The sequence below is a fragment of the Pangasianodon hypophthalmus genome, chromosome 4 (assembly GCF_027358585.1).
Source record: "Pangasianodon hypophthalmus isolate fPanHyp1 chromosome 4, fPanHyp1.pri, whole genome shotgun sequence".
NCBI lineage: Eukaryota > Metazoa > Chordata > Actinopteri > Siluriformes > Pangasiidae > Pangasianodon > Pangasianodon hypophthalmus.
Window position 1 is genome coordinate 3,503,246 of NC_069713.1, and position 20,594 is coordinate 3,523,839.

Consider the following 20,594-nt stretch of genomic DNA (forward strand, 5'->3'; position numbering starts at 1 on the left):
CCCACCTGTCTGTATGTTGACCTGTTTATCCATGTATTCGTCTATCTGTCTATCCATCTGTTTATCTATTTATCATTCTTTTTGTTTGCCTGTCTTTCTACCTTTCTCTTTATCTATTTGTCTGCCTACTTATTACTGTTATTTTGTCTTTCCGCAGGGAGAGAGTTGCATCATGGGACAGGAGCGAATGTACAGAAGAAGGAAGGAGTCGTCTCTGTGCATTAAAGGGAAGAGCTACACGTCGGCGCTAACGGCTAAACCCTGTCAGTGCACGGAGAAAGACTTCAGCTGGTACTGAGCTCACCTTCTGCCTCTGAATAGCAGCACATTTCAGCCTGCTTTCATTTCACACTGCGTCTTTTTTCACTCGACCGCCAGCGCGCGGTTTTACACGCGACCCAATGAAAAGACGCAGGTGCACACGGGCAAAATGTGGACGCTTTAAAAAGTGCTTCTGTGTGCTTTTTTCAATTTTATCACAGCAGAGCTTTTCTAAATTTTGAACCAAATTTCAACTCTTCAGAAAAGTGCTGAGTCACACCAAACTCTCTTTTATCACTCGGCCAATCAGGTCGCAGATCAGGGGAGGAGTAGGGGAGGGGTGCGAATGAGAAAAAAAAACAAAATGGAGGATCGAATGTAGGTAAAAAATTAGACTTGATATTGAGTGAATATGAGGAGATTTACAGCAGACGATCAGATGATCTTTGTTTTTTTGATAACGCTAGATATTCAGCTAGCTAATTAGCAATCAGAAAGCAGAAGTGGTAACAGCGTTGTTATGGTTACAGTGTGTGCATTATGTGTTTCTTTTCATATTCAGCACAAAAAGCGCAACAGAAAGGGATGTTTCTGTGGAGGAAAAAAGCCTAAACCGCTTTACAATGCCTCACTGTGACAGAAACAACAGATAACATGCTAACTGGTGAATAACCAGCATTAACTAGCTCTCAGTTAGCTCTCACCTTTGTTAGCAGTGCCTTAAAAACAGATATTGCAATGCCTTCTGGGTAATTTATACTCTGAAAATCTGACATTTTATTTGGAAACATTGAAAGAGGCATTTTGAGTTAAAAAAAAACACACACATCTGTCTGTACTAATGCATTGTTTAGTGATACACTTTTTAAATTTTGTGTGTGTGTGTGTGTGTGTGTGTGTGTGTGTGTGTTGTAGTGACTATGGATTTGAGCGCAGCCCGAAAGCAGAGGGTGATCGCTGTTACCATGACTTCTGGCACGATCCTGAATCTCCGCCCGAAAACTGCCATTTGGGACACACCTACCAGACCAGCACAGGGTACCACACACACACACACACACACACACACACACACACACACACATAGCTTTAAACGGTGTGTATACATCCCGACAGTCCTCAGGCTGCTCATTATATGAATAGACATGAACATAGAGCACAGATCAAAGAAGAGCTCACTGAATATTCAGTCATATGCAAATATATGCAAATAGAGTTTAATATTCAAACAATATATGTTCTTCAAGGAAAATGAGAGAAAACACCTGTTCTGAAACATGCACGTGCAAACACCTTTATTTTACACATGCAATCACACACACATACACACACACACACACATGCAAGTGGTGGGATTTGAGCTGTGTTAAGCAGAGCATGACTGCAACATAGCAAGCTCTCAACAGGGCCTTATATCCTGCTAACAGGACACACACACACACACACACACACACACACACACACGCACACACACACACTTGAAGCTCATTCTATATGGGAATGTCACAGAATCAGTCACTGTAGTGAATACTAATGAGAAAATGCATTAGATGTGTGTTCATCGTTCTGAGTATGCCTTCAGTGTGTGTGTGTGTGTGTGTGTGTGTGTGTGTGTGTGTGTGTGTGTGTGTGTGCAGTTACAGTTGAATTTCTAACCCTGAGTGTGTGTTTTTTTCTCCACAGCTACCGTAAGCTCATCTCGAACGTGTGTGAAGGCGGAGTGAATAAAGAGGAGAGCGGGAAGCAGCACGCCTGCCCTCTGATGCCCCCTAGAGGCCTACAACTGGGCATCAAGGGGCAGATGCTCACTGTGGCGCCTGGTGATGACATCACCTTCATCGTCCATCAGGAGCGGGTGTGGTGTGGTTTCTGTAGCTCAGATATAATGACAGGACTGATGATGGAACATACAGTCTATGTGATATAAATAAAAGTGAAGAAACCCTTTATATTTAGTTTTATTCAAGCAGCGACGTAGCAGGAGGATTAGTGTAAAAGTTATTTTATTGTGAAAGTGTGTGGAACTGTTTTCTAAATCGTCTGGAGTGAACGTGAACACGTTAAAAAGAAACAGAGAGCAGTTCTGAGATAATATCCTGTCTGATGGTTAAACAGTCAAGGGCCTGTTTTGGTTCTTTTAGTTTTGCATTTAATAACTTTAATAAACTTTAATAGCCAGCACTTACACAGGGTGCAAAATGTGCGTCTACTTCATCACAAGCTCGACGCAGAAGACGTGATTTAGTTCAGTAACACGGTTTCAATCATACAGATCAAATCTAACGTACAACTCCGCCTTCAAACTCCAGGCCACGCCCCCTGTTCCAGTCTAACGCTTGTGTGGAACTGATTTCAATTGCTTATGGAATATTCACACACATCTGACACGTGATTACTGGCTAATATGTAATCATGTGAAAAAAAATACATATTAAGGTACATTTCAACATTATGCCCTGAAACTGAACATGTAAATTTGAGTAAACATATACGACATCATGTAAACACACATGATAAATAAATAAAGGAATTAATTAAATAAAATAATAGAGTATAATAAATTAATAATGAATTGTAATAAATTAATAATGAATTTAAAAAAAAAAGCCACTTTTACACATTACATTTGTACAAAATTAACATGAAAAATAAATGAATCATGTGAAAAATATATGATTTATGGGTAAAAATAAATAAATCATTAAAAAAAAAAGAAGATAAGTGAATAAATTGTATAAAATGAACATGAGAAATTTATAATGTAAAAAATTAAATGTGAAAAAATTTACTATTTATGAAAATAAATGAAATTTGAGAAAAAAAAACATGAACATGAAACTGAATTAAATATTTTTAAAAATAAAAAATATGTATAAATATGAAATATGTATAAATGTAAAGTATAATTTCTCAGAGGGTCGAGGCTATAATTTTGTAGCCGCAGTGCAAAAGTGAAGAAGCAGCGTTTAGACGGCGAGTCGTTATATTTGATGATTAAACATTTCCTTTACTAGTAAAAGATTTCAGCTTTACAGATTTACAGTGCTCATTCTCAAACTGCTGAGGTTTTAGAATTATATTTCAGTGCATGTTCTCTCTCTCTCTCTCTCTCTCTCTCTCTCTCTCTCTCTCAGGGTGACACGAGCAGTACCCGGTACCAGGTGGACCTCTCTGACGGAGTGCGGGCGATTTATCAGAACCTAACGGTGACAGATGAACCGATCCAGCATCGTTATGAGAAGACGGGTTTTTATCGGGTCAGCGTGAAGGCGGAGAACGCAGCCGGTCACGATCAGGCCACGCTGTACATCCGGGTCACACGTGAGTCACGTCGCTGAGGCTCCTTCCTGATTGTCCGCGTGTTACCCATAATGCACTGCGAGCATACAGTACAGCACTGATTACGGTTAAGAAATTTAACGTACAAATGATTGTGAAATGAAAGGAAGTGTAACGTTAGCTACGTTAGCTACGGGTTACGTTTAGCTAGAGCTCGTATGTGTTTGTCACACATGATGTCAAACACTTTCAGGAATCTTATATGCTAACCACTTTTTTTTCTTTTTAGCTAGCAGGTTTATTAGCTGCTAAATAAAATTTTTATGCTTATTGATAAGAAACGTAAAGCTACATTTTAACAACCAGAAATGAGACTGTGGTAAATAAAATTCAAAAGGATTATGAAACGTTAAACCTCTGAACATAAAACATCTGGATTTAGCAAACATAGCATTTTTTTCACAGCTTGGTTTATGCAACACAAACACACATGGTAGCTATCGCTAATGTTCACTCTGTCTGTGGTACTAAAACATTATTAGCTCATTATACCACAGCGATGGAATAATGTGAACGTGTGGAATAATGTGAACGTGTGGAATATGTGAACGTGTGGAATAATGTGAACGTGTGGAATAATGTGAACGTGTGGAATAATGTGAACGTGTGGAATATGTGAACGTGTGGAATATGTGAACGTGTGGAATAGTGTGAACGTGTGGAATATGTGAACGTGTGGAATAGTGTGAACGTGTGGAATAATGTGAACGTGTGGAATAATGTGAACGTGTGGAATAGTATGAACGTGTGGAATAGTGTGAACGTGTGGAATATGTGAACGTGTGGAATAATGTGAATGTGTGGAATAGTGTGAACGTGTGGATTAATGTGAACGTGTGGAATAGGTGAACGTGTGGAATAGTGTGAACGTGTGGAATAATGTGAACGTGTGGAATAACGTGAACGTGTGGAATAATGTGAACGTGTGGATTAATGTGAACGTGTGGAATAGTGTGAACGTGTGGAATAGTGTGAACGTGTGGAATAATGTGAACGTGTGGAATATGTGAACGTGTGGATTAACGTGAACGTGTGGAATAACGTGAACGTGTGGAATAACGTGAACGTGTGGAATAACGTGAACGTGTGGAATATGTGAACGTGTGGAATAGTGTGAACGTGTGGAATATGTGAACGTGTGGAATAGCGTGAACGTGTGGAATAACGTGAACGTGTGGAATATGTGAACGTGTGGAATAACGTGAACGTGTGGAATAACGTGAACGTGTGGAATAACGTGAACGTGTGGAATAACGTGAACGCGTGGAATAATGTGAACGTTTGGAATAATGTGAACGTGTGGAATATGTGAACGTTTGGAATAACGTGAACGTGTGGAATAACGTGAACGTGTGGAATAACGTGAACGTGTGGAATAGTGTGAACGTGTGGAATAATGAGAACGTGTGGAATAGGTGAATGTGTGGAATAACGTGAACGTGTGGAATAGTGTGAACGTGTGGAATAGTGTGAACGTGTGGAATAATGAGAACGTGTGGAATAGTGTGAACGTGTGGAATAATGTGAACGTGTGGAATAACGAGAACGTGTGGAATAATGTGAACGTGTGGAATAGTGTGAACGTGTGGAATAGGTGAACGTGTGGAATAATGTGAACGTGTGGAATAACGAGAACGTGTGGAATAATGTGAACGTGTGGAATAGTGTGAACGTGTGGAATAGTGTGAACGTGTGGAATAGTGTGAACGTGTGGAATATGTGAACGTGTGGAATATGTGAACGTGTGGAATAATGTGAACGTGTGGAATAGTGTGAACGTGTGGAATATGTGAACGTGTGGAATAACGTGAACGTGTGGAATAGTGTGAACGTGTGGAATAACGTGAACGTGTGGAATATTTACGGAGTTGCTCAGCTGTCTTGCTGTTCCTGGGCGAAGCGGCACGTGTGTAATCGCTCGTGCTTGTTTTCAGTGCCTCTGCAGGAAGTCCATCTGGAAGTGGTGCCCATCGCAGGAAGGAAACAGGAAGTGAATCTGACTGCTGTGGTGCTTCCTGAGGACTCGAACCTCACCGTCTTCTACTGGTGGATCGGAGAGGAGCTGCAGGTGCATCTTCATCATTTTTAATTCATCTGTTTCCTCTTATTTGATTTCAATTCAGTGCTAAAAACGTGTTTAAGCTCTTTCTGGGCAGTGCGAGCTCAGTGGTAAAGATGTTAGCCTACTGATCAGAAGGTTATGAGTTCAAACCCCAGCACTGCCACTGCTGGGCCCTTGAGCGAGGCCCTTAACCCTCAACTGCTCAACATATTTACCCAACTTAAACATATTTATCATTTTTGTTGCTGTCAGACCCTCAATTTTTACTGATGTTACAGTGTTATAGTGTAGAGTAACACACATTTTATATGCATTTATATGCTAAGATTTATTGAGGTTAACTATAAGGACATTTTTCTGAGTCTCATAATAATATAATAAAAAAAGCGTGTTTTCTGGTCCGTCACAGCCGAGGCTGACGCTGGAGAACAGCATTCTCACGAGTTTTTCTGAAGAAGGTGAGATCTCCGTCACGGTTCAGGCGTCTAACGGCCGCTCCGTGGTGCAGGACAGCAAAACCGTACGCGTTTACGGTGAGATGGCGTGAATGTTACTACATCTTACAGTGTATACACATATAGGTCAGAGTTAAGCAGGGAATAAACCACTGTGGTGGAGTGTTGTTGATTATTTTCCTATAACGTCACATCTCAAAGTGCTTTATTCCTCTTATACCACTGATTACAACTTATGTATTTATTAAAGAATGGCATGTTTTATCCGTTTATAGTTACATTGTTGTGGAATGTCTGTGAAACAAGTTGCTCTTCTCACTTACATTATAGCTCTCTTTATTCTCTCACTTAAAAACACAGCGTGTCATTTTACTGAGAAACCGCAAAGAAGCGTAAACTCCTCTGTCCTGAAGATATCGGAAAATTTAAAGTTACAGCTTTACCTCTGACACTGGAGACTCCTTCCATACATGTTACATAAACATCTCCTTACAGAAAACTTCACCAGATCGACGATTATACTCATTTTTATTCTGTTTATTATTACTGGAGCGTTCGCCGTACACGTGAATGAGCTGTTGCTATAGAAACGATAACGTATGAGAACGAGCGCATTAGATACTCTGTGCTTTTATTCTCACAAAATATTTCTCGTAGGGATGCTGATAATTCTGGGGGGAAAAACAAGTTTTTTGAATAAAACTACAATGTCAGCGAATGTTTCAGCTGCAAAATATAACTTATTGCACAAGATATGCTTTCTCTGAATTCATTGTCTTTTTATGAACAATAAAAGCATTAACTTTTCATCATTTTTATGATACATACATTTTATGATAAATAAAAAACAGATAAATGTTTTCATGCTAGTGTGATAATAAAAGTAAAGGTTTTGTGTTATTAAGAAAGTTATAAATAGGAAGTTCCTGGTTTGTCCACTGGGTGTCACTGTGACATAAAGCTGAGTCTATAAAGCAGCTTGAATGCGGGAGAATTCAGACAAAATTAATATTTTTACTGCGTTAAGACAAAGGTGTTATTGTTTAATTTACCAAGAATCATCTGCTTTAATGAAGAAATATAAGTAAATAGTATAAACTATAAAATATTTTTTCTTTTTTTACTTTTATTTCCGTTCCAGCAGCAGTATCTGTTCCCACTGAACATATTTATTGCTACATGCACACGATGAAGCATCATACATTAACCCTGAAATTAGTATTTGTTATTTTCACGTGACCTTTAACCTTTGACCTGTGGTGGTGTTCTTCTGTCAGATCATTTCCAGGTCATTCCGCTTAGCTTCAGTCCGAACCTGGATCGCTTCAACCCGAACATCCCGGAGTGGAGAGAGGACGTGGGACATGTGGTCACCAAGATGCTGGCCAAGGTTTTTCTCCACACGCACACACACACACGCACACACACACACACGCACACACACACACCATGCTGTAGAGACTAATTTAATAATAATAACACACATAAACTAGTGGGGTTAGGTTACTCAGGCCCAGGGTCAAAGGTCATGTCAGAGTTTCATCCGTATAACTCATATACACTGCAGCAAAATGTCATTACCTCATCGTTTGTGATGATTTCCTAAAGCTTCCTGGATGTTTTTCCTTCCAGATCACAGGACTTCCTCAGGAGTCGATGGTTACCATGGTGAAGCCCGGGCTGCCAACCAGAGCAGACTTATACGTGTTGCCCACAGAGGACACGCCCACCACGAGGAGCGGGTTTGCAGACAAGGTATTGATCTAAACACACACACACACACACACACACACTTCACACCGGTTCTCCATTATGGTCCAGTAGGAGATGAAACCTGACAGAAACTAATGAAGATAAAGAGCGATCTCACTTACACCACGCCCACCTACCAGCATTTAAAAGCACAAAGGCTATGTGTATGTGTTGCGTACTTTCCACTACGTGATATAAAACTCCACCTGTGTGTGTGTGTGTGTGTGTGTGTGTGTGTGTGTGTGCGTGCGCGGTACAGCGCGTGTCCACCATAAAGCAGGCTCTGAGAGAGAGTAACGTCAGCTTCATCGTGCGTGGTGGACTGAGAGTGCTGGTGACTCTGACAGATCCTGACGCAGGTAATACAACAAAGCCATCCAACAATATTTTCTCATATTTATCTTTGAGTTTTTAGGTTTGTTACGTTTCAGAAAGATCAGAAACATTTGCAACGAAGCTGAGACGAAGTTCTGCATGAATTTGTGGGCAGACTTTATTTTAAGAAAGATGAAAAAGACTCGTAATGAAAGTACAGCTTTTATTTTAAAATGAATGAAATGATTCTTTTCTGGAGATATACACTGCCTTGTACACAGCACATAAAAGCCTCTTTCTTTTGTGAATTTTGGACCAATATGTATAAAAACATTATATAAATATGGTTTAATTCTGTAGCTCAGTGAGGCAGTGTTTAGGCCGAGAAACTGGAGCAAACCCACACAATAGAACCAACAATGCCTGAAGAGTGTTTATTCATTTATATCTGTTTATTCATTTATATCTGTTTATACATTAATATCTATTTATACATTAATATCTATTTATACATTAATATCTATTTATACATTAATATCTGTTTATACATTAATATCTGTTTATACATTTACATCAGTTTATTCATTTATATCTGTTTATTCATTTATATCTGTTTATACATTAATATCTGTTTATTCATTTACATCAGTTTATTCATTTATATCTGTTTATACATTAATATCTGTTTATTCATTTACATCAGTTTATTCATTTATATCTGTTTATACATTAATATCTGTTTATTCATTTACATCAGTTTATTCATTTATATCTGTTTATTCATTTATATCTGTTTATACATTTATATCTGTTTATACATTAATATCTGTTTATTCATTTATATCTGTTTAGGAAACATTATCCGTTTATTCCAAATAATCATTAGGATTTGGTCACATCTCTAATGTCCACTAACCCTACTGCACTTCCCCTACACCCTTAACGCCGTGTGTGTCCTTAACACTAACCCTACTGCACTTCCCCTACACCCTTAACGCCGTGTGTGTCCTTAACACTAACCCTACTGCGCTTCCCCTACACCCTTAACGCCGTGTGTGTCCTTAACACTAACCCTACCGCGCTTCCCCTACACCCTTAACGCCGTGTGTGTCCTTAACACTAACCCTACTGCACTTCCCCTACACCCTTAACGCCGTGTGTGTCCTTAACACTAACCCTACTGCACTTCCCCTACACCCTTAACGCCGTGTGTGTCCTTAACACTAACCCTACTGCGCTTCCCCTACACCCTTAACGCCGTGTGTCCCCTTAACACTAACCCTACTGCACTTCCCCTACACCCTTAACGCCGTGTGTGTCCTTAACACTAACCCTACTGCACTTCCCCTACACCCTTAACGCCGTGTGTGTCCTTAACACTAACCCTACCGCGCTTCCCCTACACCCTTAACGCCGTGTGTCCCCTTAACACTAACCCTACTGCGCTTCCCCTACACCCTTAACGCCGTGTGTATCCTTAACACTAACCCTACTGCGCTTCCCCTACACCCTTAACGCCGTGTGTATCCTTAACACTAACCCTACTGCACTTCCCCTACACCCTTAACGCCGTGTGTGTCCTTAACACTAACCCTACCGCGCTTCCCCTACACCCTTAACGCCGTGTGTCCCCTTAACACTAACCCTACTGCGCTTCCCCTACACCCTTAACGCCGTGTGTGTCCTTAACACTAACCCTACCGCGCTTCCCCTACACCCTTAACGCCGTGTGTCCCCTTAACACTAACCCTACTGCACTTCCCCTACACCCTTAACGCCGTGTGTGTCCTTAACACTAACCCTACCGCGCTTCCCCTACACCCTTAACGCCGTGTGTCCTTAACACTAACCCTACTGCACTTCCCCTACACCCTTAACGCCGTGTGTGTCCTTAACACTAACCCTACCGCGCTTCCCCTACACCCTTAACGCCGTGTGTCCCCTTAACACTAACCCTACTGCGCTTCCCCTACACCCTTAACGCCGTGTGTGTCCTTAACACTAACCCTACTGCACTTCCCCTACACCCTTAACGCCGTGTGTGTCCTTAACACTAACCCTACCGCGCTTCCCCTACACCCTTAACGCCGTGTGTATCCTTAACACTAACCCTACTGCGCTTCCCCTACACCCTTAACGCCGTGTGTGTCCTTAACACTAACCCTACTGCACTTCCCCTACACCCTTAACGCCGTGTGTGTCCTTAACACTAACCCTACTGCGCTTCCCCTACACCCTTAACGCCGTGTGTCCCCTTAACACTAACCCTACTGCGCTTCCCCTACACCCTTAACGCCGTGTGTGTCCTTAACGCTAACCCTACTGCGCTTCCCCTACACCCTTAACGCCGTGTGTCCCCTTAACACTAACCCTACTGCACTTCCCCTACACCCTTAACGCCGTGTGTGTCCTTAACACTAACCCTACTGCACTTCCCCTACACCCTTAACGCCGTGTGTGTCCTTAACACTAACCCTACCGCGCTTCCCCTACACCCTTAACGCCGTGTGTCCCCTTAACACTAACCCTACTGCGCTTCCCCTACACCCTTAACGCCGTGTGTATCCTTAACACTAACCCTACTGCGCTTCCCCTACACCCTTAACGCCGTGTGTATCCTTAACACTAACCCTACTGCACTTCCCCTACACCCTTAACGCCGTGTGTGTCCTTAACACTAACCCTACCGCGCTTCCCCTACACCCTTAACGCCGTGTGTCCCCTTAACACTAACCCTACTGCGCTTCCCCTACACCCTTAACGCCGTGTGTGTCCTTAACACTAACCCTACCGCGCTTCCCCTACACCCTTAACGCCGTGTGTCCCCTTAACACTAACCCTACTGCACTTCCCCTACACCCTTAACGCCGTGTGTGTCCTTAACACTAACCCTACCGCGCTTCCCCTACACCCTTAACGCCGTGTGTCCTTAACACTAACCCTACTGCACTTCCCCTACACCCTTAACGCCGTGTGTGTCCTTAACACTAACCCTACCGCGCTTCCCCTACACCCTTAACGCCGTGTGTCCTTAACACTAACCCTACCGCGCTTCTCCTACACCCTTAACGCCGTGTGTCCTTAACACTAACCCTACTGCGCTTCCCCTACACCCTTAACGCCGTGTGTGTCCTTAACACTAACCCTACTGCACTTCCCCTACACCCTTAACGCCGTGTGTGTCCTTAACACTAACCCTACTGCACTTCCCCTACACCCTTAACGCCGTGTGTCCCCTTAACACTAACCCTACTGCGCTTCCCCTACACCCTTAACGCCGTGTGTGTCCTTAACACTAACCCTACTGCACTTCCCCTACACCCTTAACGCCGTGTGTGTCCTTAACACTAACCCTACCGCGCTTCCCCTACACCCTTAACGCCGTGTGTATCCTTAACACTAACCCTACTGCGCTTCCCCTACACCCTTAACGCCGTGTGTGTCCTTAACGCTAACCCTACTGCACTTCCCCTACACCCTTAACGCCGTGTGTGTCCTTAACACTAACCCTACCGCGCTTCCCCTACACCCTTAACGCCGTGTGTATCCTTAACACTAACCCTACTGCGCTTCCCCTACACCCTTAACGCCGTGTGTGTCCTTAACGCTAACCCTACCGCACTTCCCCTACACCCTTAACGCCGTGTGTGTCCTTAACACTAACCCTACCGCACTTCCCCTACACCCTTAACGCCGTGTGTGTCCTTAACACTAACCCTACCGCGCTTCCCCTACACCCTTAACGCCGTGTGTGTCCTTAACACTAACCCTACTGCGCTTCCCCTACACCCTTAACGCCGTGTGTATCCTTAACACTAACCCTACTGCGCTTCTCCTACACCCTTAACGCCGTGTGTGTCCTTAACGCTAACCCTACCTCACTTCCCCTACACCCTTAACGCCGTGTGTGTCCTTAACACTAACCCTACTGCGCTTCTCCTACACCCTTAACGCCGTGTGTGTCCTTAACACTAACCCTACCGCGCTTCTCCTACACCCTTAACGCCGTGTGTCCTTAACACTAACCCTACTGCGCTTCCCCTACACCCTTAACGCCGTGTGTGTCCTTAACACTAACCCTACTGCGCTTCCCCTACACCCTTAACGCCGTGTGTCCTTAACACTAACCCTACTGCGCTTCCCCTACACCCTTAACGCCGTGTGTGTCCTTAACACTAACCCTACCGCGCTTCCCCTACACCCTTAACGCCGTGTGTGTCCTTAACACTAACCCTACTGCGCTTCCCCTACACCCTTAACGCCGTGTGTGTCCTTAACACTAACCCTACCGCGCTTCCCCTACACCCTTAACGCCGTGTGTCCTTAACACTAACCCTACCGCGCTTCCCCTACACCCTTAACGCCGTGTGTCCCCTTAACACTAACCCTACTGCGCTTCCCCTACACCCTTAACGCCGTGTGTGTCCTTAACACTAACCCTACCGCGCTTCCCCTACACCCTTAACGCCGTGTGTGTCCTTAACACTAACCCTACTGCGCTTCCCCTACACCCTTAACGCCGTGTGTCCCCTTAACACTAACCCTACTGCACTTCCCCTACACCCTTAACGCCGTGTGTGTCCTTAACACTAACCCTACCGCGCTTCTCCTACACCCTTAACGCCGTGTGTCCCCTTAACACTAACCCTACTGCGCTTCCCCTACACCCTTAACGCCGAGTGTCCTTAACACTAACCCTACCGCGCTTCCCCTACACCCTTAACGCCGTGTGTGTCCTTAACACTAACCCTACCGCGCTTCCCCTACACCCTTAACGCCGTGTGTGTCCTTAACACTAACCCTACTGCGCTTCCCCTACACCCTTAACGCCGTGTGTATCCTTAACACTAACCCTACTGCGCTTCCCCTACACCCTTAACGCCGTGTGTGTCCTTAACACTAACCCTACTGCGCTTCCCCTACACCCTTAACGCCGTGTGTGTCCTTAACACTAACCCTACCGCGCTTCCCCTACACCCTTAACGCCGTGTGTATCCTTAACACTAACCCTACTGCGCTTCCCCTACACCCTTAACGCCGTGTGTATCCTTAACACTAACCCTACTGCGCTTCCCCTACACCCTTAACGCCGTGTGTGTCCTTAACACTAACCCTACCGCGCTTCCCCTACACCCTTAACGCCGTGTGTGTCCTTAACACTAACCCTACCGCGCTTCCCCTACACCCTTAACGCCGTGTGTGTCCTTAACACTAACCCTACTGCGCTTCCCCTACACCCTTAACGCCGTGTGTATCCTTAACACTAACCCTACTGCGCTTCCCCTACACCCTTAACGCCGTGTGTGTCCTTAACACTAACCCTACTGCGCTTCCCCTACACCCTTAACGCCGTGTGTGTCCTTAACACTAACCCTACCGCGCTTCCCCTACACCCTTAACGCCGTGTGTGTCCTTAACACTAACCCTACTGCGCTTCCCCTACACCCTTAACGCCGTGTGTCCTTAACACTAACCCTACTGCGCTTCCCCTACACCCTTAACGCCGTGTGTGTCCTTAACACTAACCCTACCGCGCTTCCCCTACACCCTTAACGCCGTGTGTGTCCTTAACACTAACCCTACCGCGCTTCCCCTACACCCTTAACGCCGTGTGTCCTTAACACTAACCCTACTGCGCTTCCCCTACACCCTTAACGCCGTGTGTATCCTTAACACTAACCCTACCGCGCTTCCCCTACACCCTTAACGCCGTGTGTGTCCTTAACACTAACCCTACCGCGCTTCCCCTACACCCTTAACGCCGTGTGTATCCTTAACACTAACCCTACTGCGCTTCCCCTACACCCTTAACGCCGTGTGTATCCTTAACACTAACCCTACCGCGCTTCCCCTACACCCTTAACGCCGTGTGTGTCCTTAACACTAACCCTACCGCGCTTCCCCTACACCCTTAACGCCGTGTGTGTCCTTAACACTAACCCTACCGCGCTTCCCCTACACCCTTAACGCCGTGTGTCCCCTTAACACTAACCCTACTGCACTTCCCCTACACCCTTAACGCCGTGTGTCCTTAACACTAACCCTACCGCGCTTCCCCTACACCCTTAACGCCGTGTGTCCCCTTAACACTAACCCTACCGCGCTTCCCCTACACCCTTAACGCCGTGTGTATCCTTAACACTAACCCTACCGCGCTTCCCCTACACCCTTAACGCCGTGTGTGTCCTTAACACTAACCCTACTGCGCTTCCCCTACACCCTTAACGCCGTGTGTGTCCCCTTAACACTAACCCTACCGCGCTTCCCCTACACCCTTAACGCCGTGTGTGTCCTTAACACTAACCCTACCGCGCTTCCCCTACACCCTTAACGCCGTGTGTCCTTAACACTAACCCTACTGCGCTTCCCCTACACCCTTAACGCCGTGTGTGTCCTTAACACTAACCCTACCGCGCTTCCCCTACACCCTTAACGCCGTGTGTATCCTTAACACTAACCCTACTGCACTTCCCCTACACCCTTAACGCCGTGTGTATCCTTAACACTAACCCTACCGCGCTTCCCCTACACCCTTAACGCCGAGTGTCCTTAACACTAACCCTACTGCGCTTCCCCTACACCCTTAACGCCGTGTGTCCCCTTAAACTAACCCTACTGCACTTCCCCTACACCCTTAACGCCGTGTGTCCCCTTAACACTAACCCTACTGCACTTCCCCTACACCCTTAACGCAGTGTGTATCCTTAACACTAACCCTACTGCGATACAACGCTGTGTGTGTCCTTAACACTAACCCTACTGCACTTAACAACAATAACTCCATTTTTTCTAGACACCCTGCACTCCTCCTGTACTTACATTTCAGCTTCAGCTTCAGCTTCTTTATGCTCTCCTAAATACAAATCATTAGACTTATGACACTTCCTCTATTTCACTTCCTCTATTTCACTTCCTCTACTTCTCCAAATCTCACCCTCTTTACTTTCTTTATTCCCCATCTGTACCCCCAACCTTTCGCCCTTACTGCTCTGTTCTTTTCTAACCTCAAATATATTTCTATATTTCACAGAAGATTATAAATGGCAGTGGAATGTTTTAGTAAAATAACCCAGAAACTGTCCCTTCCTGTGCACCGTTTAAAACACTGACTGTACGCAGCTCAGTGTGAAATTCTGTATAGGTGTTTATAAACGCTGGAGTCCACACGAGTGTGTCTGCGATTGTCTGTGAAACATTAATAAACGTTCACGATGTCTACTACGTTCACACAAACAGGAGACAATAGTGATAATAGTGCTTTTTTTCCTGTGAGTGTTCTTTAAGCTGTAATACAAGATGGTAGTAGCCAAAATGTAAAAAAAAAAAGCACTCTACTGTACTCTAGTGTGTCGACATTCAGCTAAAGCTGAGACAGTAGAGGTTTTGGGGCAAAACAGCTGACATAATGTTTGGATTTGTCGCTTTACTCATTTCCATAGAATTGAGAAATTCACTTGTTGTTTTGTCTCTATGTCTGGAATCGTGACTCAGTGTCATGACCTTACATAAAGAATGAACACTCAGCAGTTGCTTTGTCACTTGTTAGTGTGAATGCAATGCTGTAAGCCACGCATATATAAAACACACTTGATGATTGAGGTGTAAAACATTACTGGTGTGTTTTTAAGGGCTAATAACTAGTGACGTGTCGTCCAGAGCAGCAGCGAGCGGTGGGTTTTATCTCTAACTTCTCCCTTCTATCCTCCAACCTTTTCTCCCCTAACTGCTTAAATCATGCTAGAACAGAGCTATGACTAAATAAAGTTTACTCCTCAGGATATTGATTTAAGCACTGAAATATACTTGTTATAGTATTTGTTATCTTTAAAGATGTAAGAGCTATCCACAGTTCATTTAGCTCTTGGTTTTTGGGCTACGGTTATCTTCAGCCTTCCAACTTTCCAATCAGCAAATCATCGTCTCTTGTTTAAGACATTTAGACATCAGGGAGATATCGTCATATTTCATATCAAAGCCTGTATAAGCTTTATCCTACCAGGTAACCTAGAAGTTTCATCACCTCGCTGTTGGAGTTCCTCAGGGATCAGGGCTTTATTCCTCTCTTGTTCTGCTCGTACGCTAAGGAAAGTTTCACACTGTGTGAATTCACTCTCTGTGCTCTTTTAAGATTATTACTTAGTCACACTGTACAAGATTTTAGAAACGAAAATCTATGAGACTGTGTGTGTCCTCCATGTCAGATTATGTGACCTTGTGTAAGTGATAATAGATAATTGACCTGATCAATTACCTGATAATTGATCCAGAAATCAGCTTGTGCAGAAAACCGGGCTCGTGTAAACAGAAACAAGTCTTGATATAATAGCAGCGGTGTTATACCCAGAGAAAACAAATACAGCTGAAGAAACCCAGCTCTGAATATGAGGAACTTTCCCCACGTAAATACTCATGTAACTTTCAGACTCACTGACTCTGAATACGAGCAGAACAGAGGAGGAAACGTCTCCAAGTGGAAAGATATCTTCAGGATAATAAGAATCATGTGACCACATTAATGATGTAGCTTGATTAAGAGGTATATATCTGCTTTGGCATCAGGGCAGCTAGCTGATTCTTCTCTGATTCTTCTCTGATTCTTCTCTGATTCTTCTCTGATTCTTCTCTGACTCTTCTCTGATTCTTCTCTGATTCTTCTCTGATTCTTCTCTGACTCTTCTCTGATTCTTCTCTGATTCTTCTCTGATTCTTCTCTGATTCTTCTCTGATTCTTCTCTGATTCTTCTCTGATTCTTCTCTGCAAGACCAGATCTTGCCACTTCAGTGCCTTGTCTCTCGTCAGAGGTAGAGCTTGACATTTCCAAAGTCTTAATTTATTTCAGAAACCTCTAAAGAGCTTCCTTTTCAGATAGCTAGGATATCACTTCTTCATATTTCTTTGTACTTTGGCATTTGTAGTTTATGCGCTAAAGTGACTCGGAATATTTTTGTAAGTTTTTCATGTTTCCATGTTGTGAGTGAACTGTGAGATGGAGGAAAACTCGGAGGACCTGGACTTGGAGTTCCGGGCAGCTCTAATGTTTTGGACTAGTTATTTGTTGAATAGTAGGGAGGAATTGGGGAGGTGGTGTGTGCAGAAACATAGTGACTATAGAGAAACAAAGAGAATGGAATTTACAGGAAGTTGACAAAGAAAATGTGACTTTCTCTAAAACACTCTTGGTGCAGTGTGACGCCTGCGCTTGTGTGTTGGCATGTTTTAACTCTCTGTGTGGACCAAACCGCATGATGATAAAAATACATGAAAATGTTCAAAAAAAAAAATGTGTGTGTGTGTATGTGTGTGTGTGTGTGTGTGACCAGTATTTCTGCATGCTGTAAGATAAAATACAAAAATCATATATCTTACACTCGGTGTGACATTCATATTCGTGTGTGTGTGTGTGTGTGTGTGTGTGTGTGTTCTCTTGGGCCACAGACTCTCGGATTGGTGCTGCAAGTCCCGGATTCTGGGCTTTGGCTGGCATTCTTCTCGTCACCTTCATCACTACAGGACTCTTCTTCCTCTACAAGTTTAAAAGGTTTTTATAAATCTTCATCTTATCTTTTATTGCAGTAACGATCAATATGAATATGTATGATGTTTAATAATAAGAGTAAATGAATACATGCAAATGTGAAGTGACAGTTGCACAAAGTACCAGAACCTTTGGCACCAGAAACCTGAAACTCTGCTTTGTCCATTGATCACCGGTCCAGGACCAAGGCTTTCAGCTGTATGGTTTCTGGAACCTGGTCCAGATCGGTACACAGAGGAACTAACGGTACTTGGGAGCACAGCTAGAAGCACTCTTAGTCTTAGTCAGTGATTGGTTCCAGTACCGCATACATGTGATATTTGTGTTTGTCGTTTGTTGTCGTGTTTTTTTCTCAGCCTGTGTTCAATTTTCAAACATTTTACCGGCAAAGCAGTAATTTTCACACCAGCAGATTTTCTCATCATTATAGGGTTCTGACTTTACACAGGTTTTTAGTGCATCAATAACATCCTAACAATTATATACTGTTTTTCAACAAGTTATTGAAATGAAAATAATTTTAATTTCGTCATGGTATGATTTTTTTTTGGTCTTGATATTATTGTTGCTCAAATGTTACATTTTCAGTCATTTTACTGCAGCTAATATGAAAGATCAGATGAAAGATCACATGAGTGTTAATTCACACACATCCTCCGTGCTGAGCTTAGCAATGACATCATTATACACTCACGTTTACTCACGTCACCACGCCCATTCCAGGCATCTCAAATTGGTGGAAAATGGCCTACAACTGAAAACCCCAGGATCTGTTGCTTCCTGTTTGGGGAGACTCTTGTTTTTGAACGTCCAAAAAAAACAAAAAAAAAAAAACCACTTGATTGTTTTATGATCTTGAAAATGTTTTCCCACTTGGGAGACGTTTCCATCAGGAATTTCGGTGAAAGCGGCTGTAAACTTGTCACTTTCACAGCATCCAATGACAAGTCATGTGACCTTCACGAGATTCATGTCAACATAGATGGGAATTAAACGCAGGGACGTTTCTCAGTATTTAGTAGAAGTGATGAAGCCCTTCAGAAGAGTCAAGAGATACAGTATAGTCAAGATTTCACAATCTTCAACTACACCTACTGAATAAGAAAACATAATATTTAATTATTCAAAATGATATTACAGTCACACCACTGTGCTGCTGAGTTCTGGATTGTGATTGGTCAGAAGGTGTTGAGTTCTGGATTCTGATTGGTCAGAAGGTGTTGATTAGTTTTCTATAACAGCAGATCTGACAGTAGTGCAGGTTTATATTAATGCACTCGTTCTAATACGTCATCGTTTCTATAGTAACAGCTCGTTCACAGGGACGTGTACAGCAGACGCTCCACATAAATGGATTAATTAAAAAAAGGTGTGTTGATATGGTGAAGTTTTCTGTAAGGAGATGTATAATGTAAGTGAGAACAGGAACTAATTTGTTTCATGGACGTTCCACAACATTAAACGTCGCTATAAACAGATCAAATATACGACGTGTCATTCGTTAATAAGTCAGATTTGTAACTGTTGGCAAATTGCTGTGGTTTAGGAGGAATAAAATGGACATGCTGTTGATTATTTTCCTAAAACAGCGTTTTATTCCTCACATACACAAGTGAGAAGTTCATTACGTCTACTGCGAATCCGAAATGCACAGCTCCTTAACGAGTGCTAACGCTCGTCACGTTTCAGAAAGCTGCCAGGACGTAACGTCTACGCCCAGATGCACAACGAAAAGGAGCAGGAAATGACCAGCCCCGTCAATCACAGCGACGACACGCAGCACATCATCCAGGGGGAGGAGTTTATCGACGATGACCTCGACTCGCAGACGCTGGGTAACGGCCGAGGTACGATCGCGCTTTTTTTTCTTTAAAGTGTCAGTGAAATGGTAAGTAAAATCGATGGTAGTCCCAAACATGATATACATGTCCATTATTAGCAAGAGCAGAAGTTCCACTGACTTGATTTAACTCATTTATTTGAATATGCAGCTCGTTAAAAGACATTCGCAAAAATCCAAAGACGATGAAAATAAAGTTGAGTTCATCGTCAGCTGTTAGTTAGTTTGCAGTTTTCTCAACCACCAGCAGACCTTTTACATATAATCCTACAGGAAGTGGCTAGTTTTTAAAAGCACTGAGGTTTTTTTTTTTTGGTCTCTGCAGAGCTCCTAGAAGAGCACCGACTGACACCTAGTGCTTTTTCAACTCCTGACCAATCAGGTCGCAGGTGGAGAAAAACAAACATGCACGACAAAGTTAGAGTGAAAAACAAGTCTTGTTAATAAGCAAAGATAAGGAGAGTTACGACATGTTGAATGAAAAATATTCCATTTCCAATATTCCAGTGTAAGTAAAAATAACAGCGTGTGTGTGTGTGTGTGTGTGTGTGTGTGTTTGAGACGTTCAGCGGTACGTGATGCGACGCCTGACTCTAACAGTCGAGTCACACGAGCCGCTCAAATTCTCTCTTCAGACAGCCTCCTCATCCGCAGAGTTACTTTATTTCACCTGCATTACTGACATTAAAGCTAATCTAGAGAGCAAGCTAGGCTAATTAGTTAGCCGCAGCTAGCTAGCACTAGTAAAAGCGTTGTTATGGTTACAGTGTGTGTATCGCATGACCTGTTTTTTTCGTATCAGCAGTAAAAAACTTTAAATGTGAAAGCATCCTTAGCTAGCTACATTTTGTCCATCTAACCTTTGCTAAACCTTTTTTTTTTTTTTTTTTTGAAAGGCAATCACTCGGGAGTTGTGCTGAGCATCACATCGAGGGAACTGCACGGATACCTGAGCAGCTGATGCTCTTTAGCTCCGCCCACCAGAACGGAGAATGCCTTTAACTCCGCACACCTGAAAGGACAAAGCCGTTTAG

At 43.4% G+C, this 20,594-nt stretch overlaps 1 protein-coding gene across 2 annotated transcripts in view; it reads left to right on the forward strand.

Annotated features, from left to right (window-relative positions):
* Positions 1-20,594, forward strand: part of sorcs2 (sortilin-related VPS10 domain containing receptor 2) — a 229,358-nt gene extending 208,764 nt beyond the window's left edge. Inside the window, exons 16-28 of one of the 2 annotated variants that reach the window (XM_053233068.1) lie at positions 158-291; positions 1,177-1,299; positions 1,945-2,116; positions 3,396-3,582; positions 5,535-5,668; positions 6,072-6,195; positions 7,395-7,507; positions 7,750-7,872; positions 8,129-8,228; positions 15,813-15,854; positions 17,621-17,723; positions 19,410-19,567; positions 20,457-20,594. In XM_053233068.1, coding sequence (XP_053089043.1) covers positions 158-291; positions 1,177-1,299; positions 1,945-2,116; positions 3,396-3,582; positions 5,535-5,668; positions 6,072-6,195; positions 7,395-7,507; positions 7,750-7,872; positions 8,129-8,228; positions 15,813-15,854; positions 17,621-17,723; positions 19,410-19,567; positions 20,457-20,521 — 1,578 coding nt within the window. In that variant the 3' untranslated portion in view covers positions 20,522-20,594. The remainder of the gene's footprint in view (positions 1-157; positions 292-1,176; positions 1,300-1,944; positions 2,117-3,395; positions 3,583-5,534; positions 5,669-6,071; positions 6,196-7,394; positions 7,508-7,749; positions 7,873-8,128; positions 8,229-15,812; positions 15,855-17,620; positions 17,724-19,409; positions 19,568-20,456) is intronic. The other variant, XM_034303986.2, reaches the window with a different exon arrangement.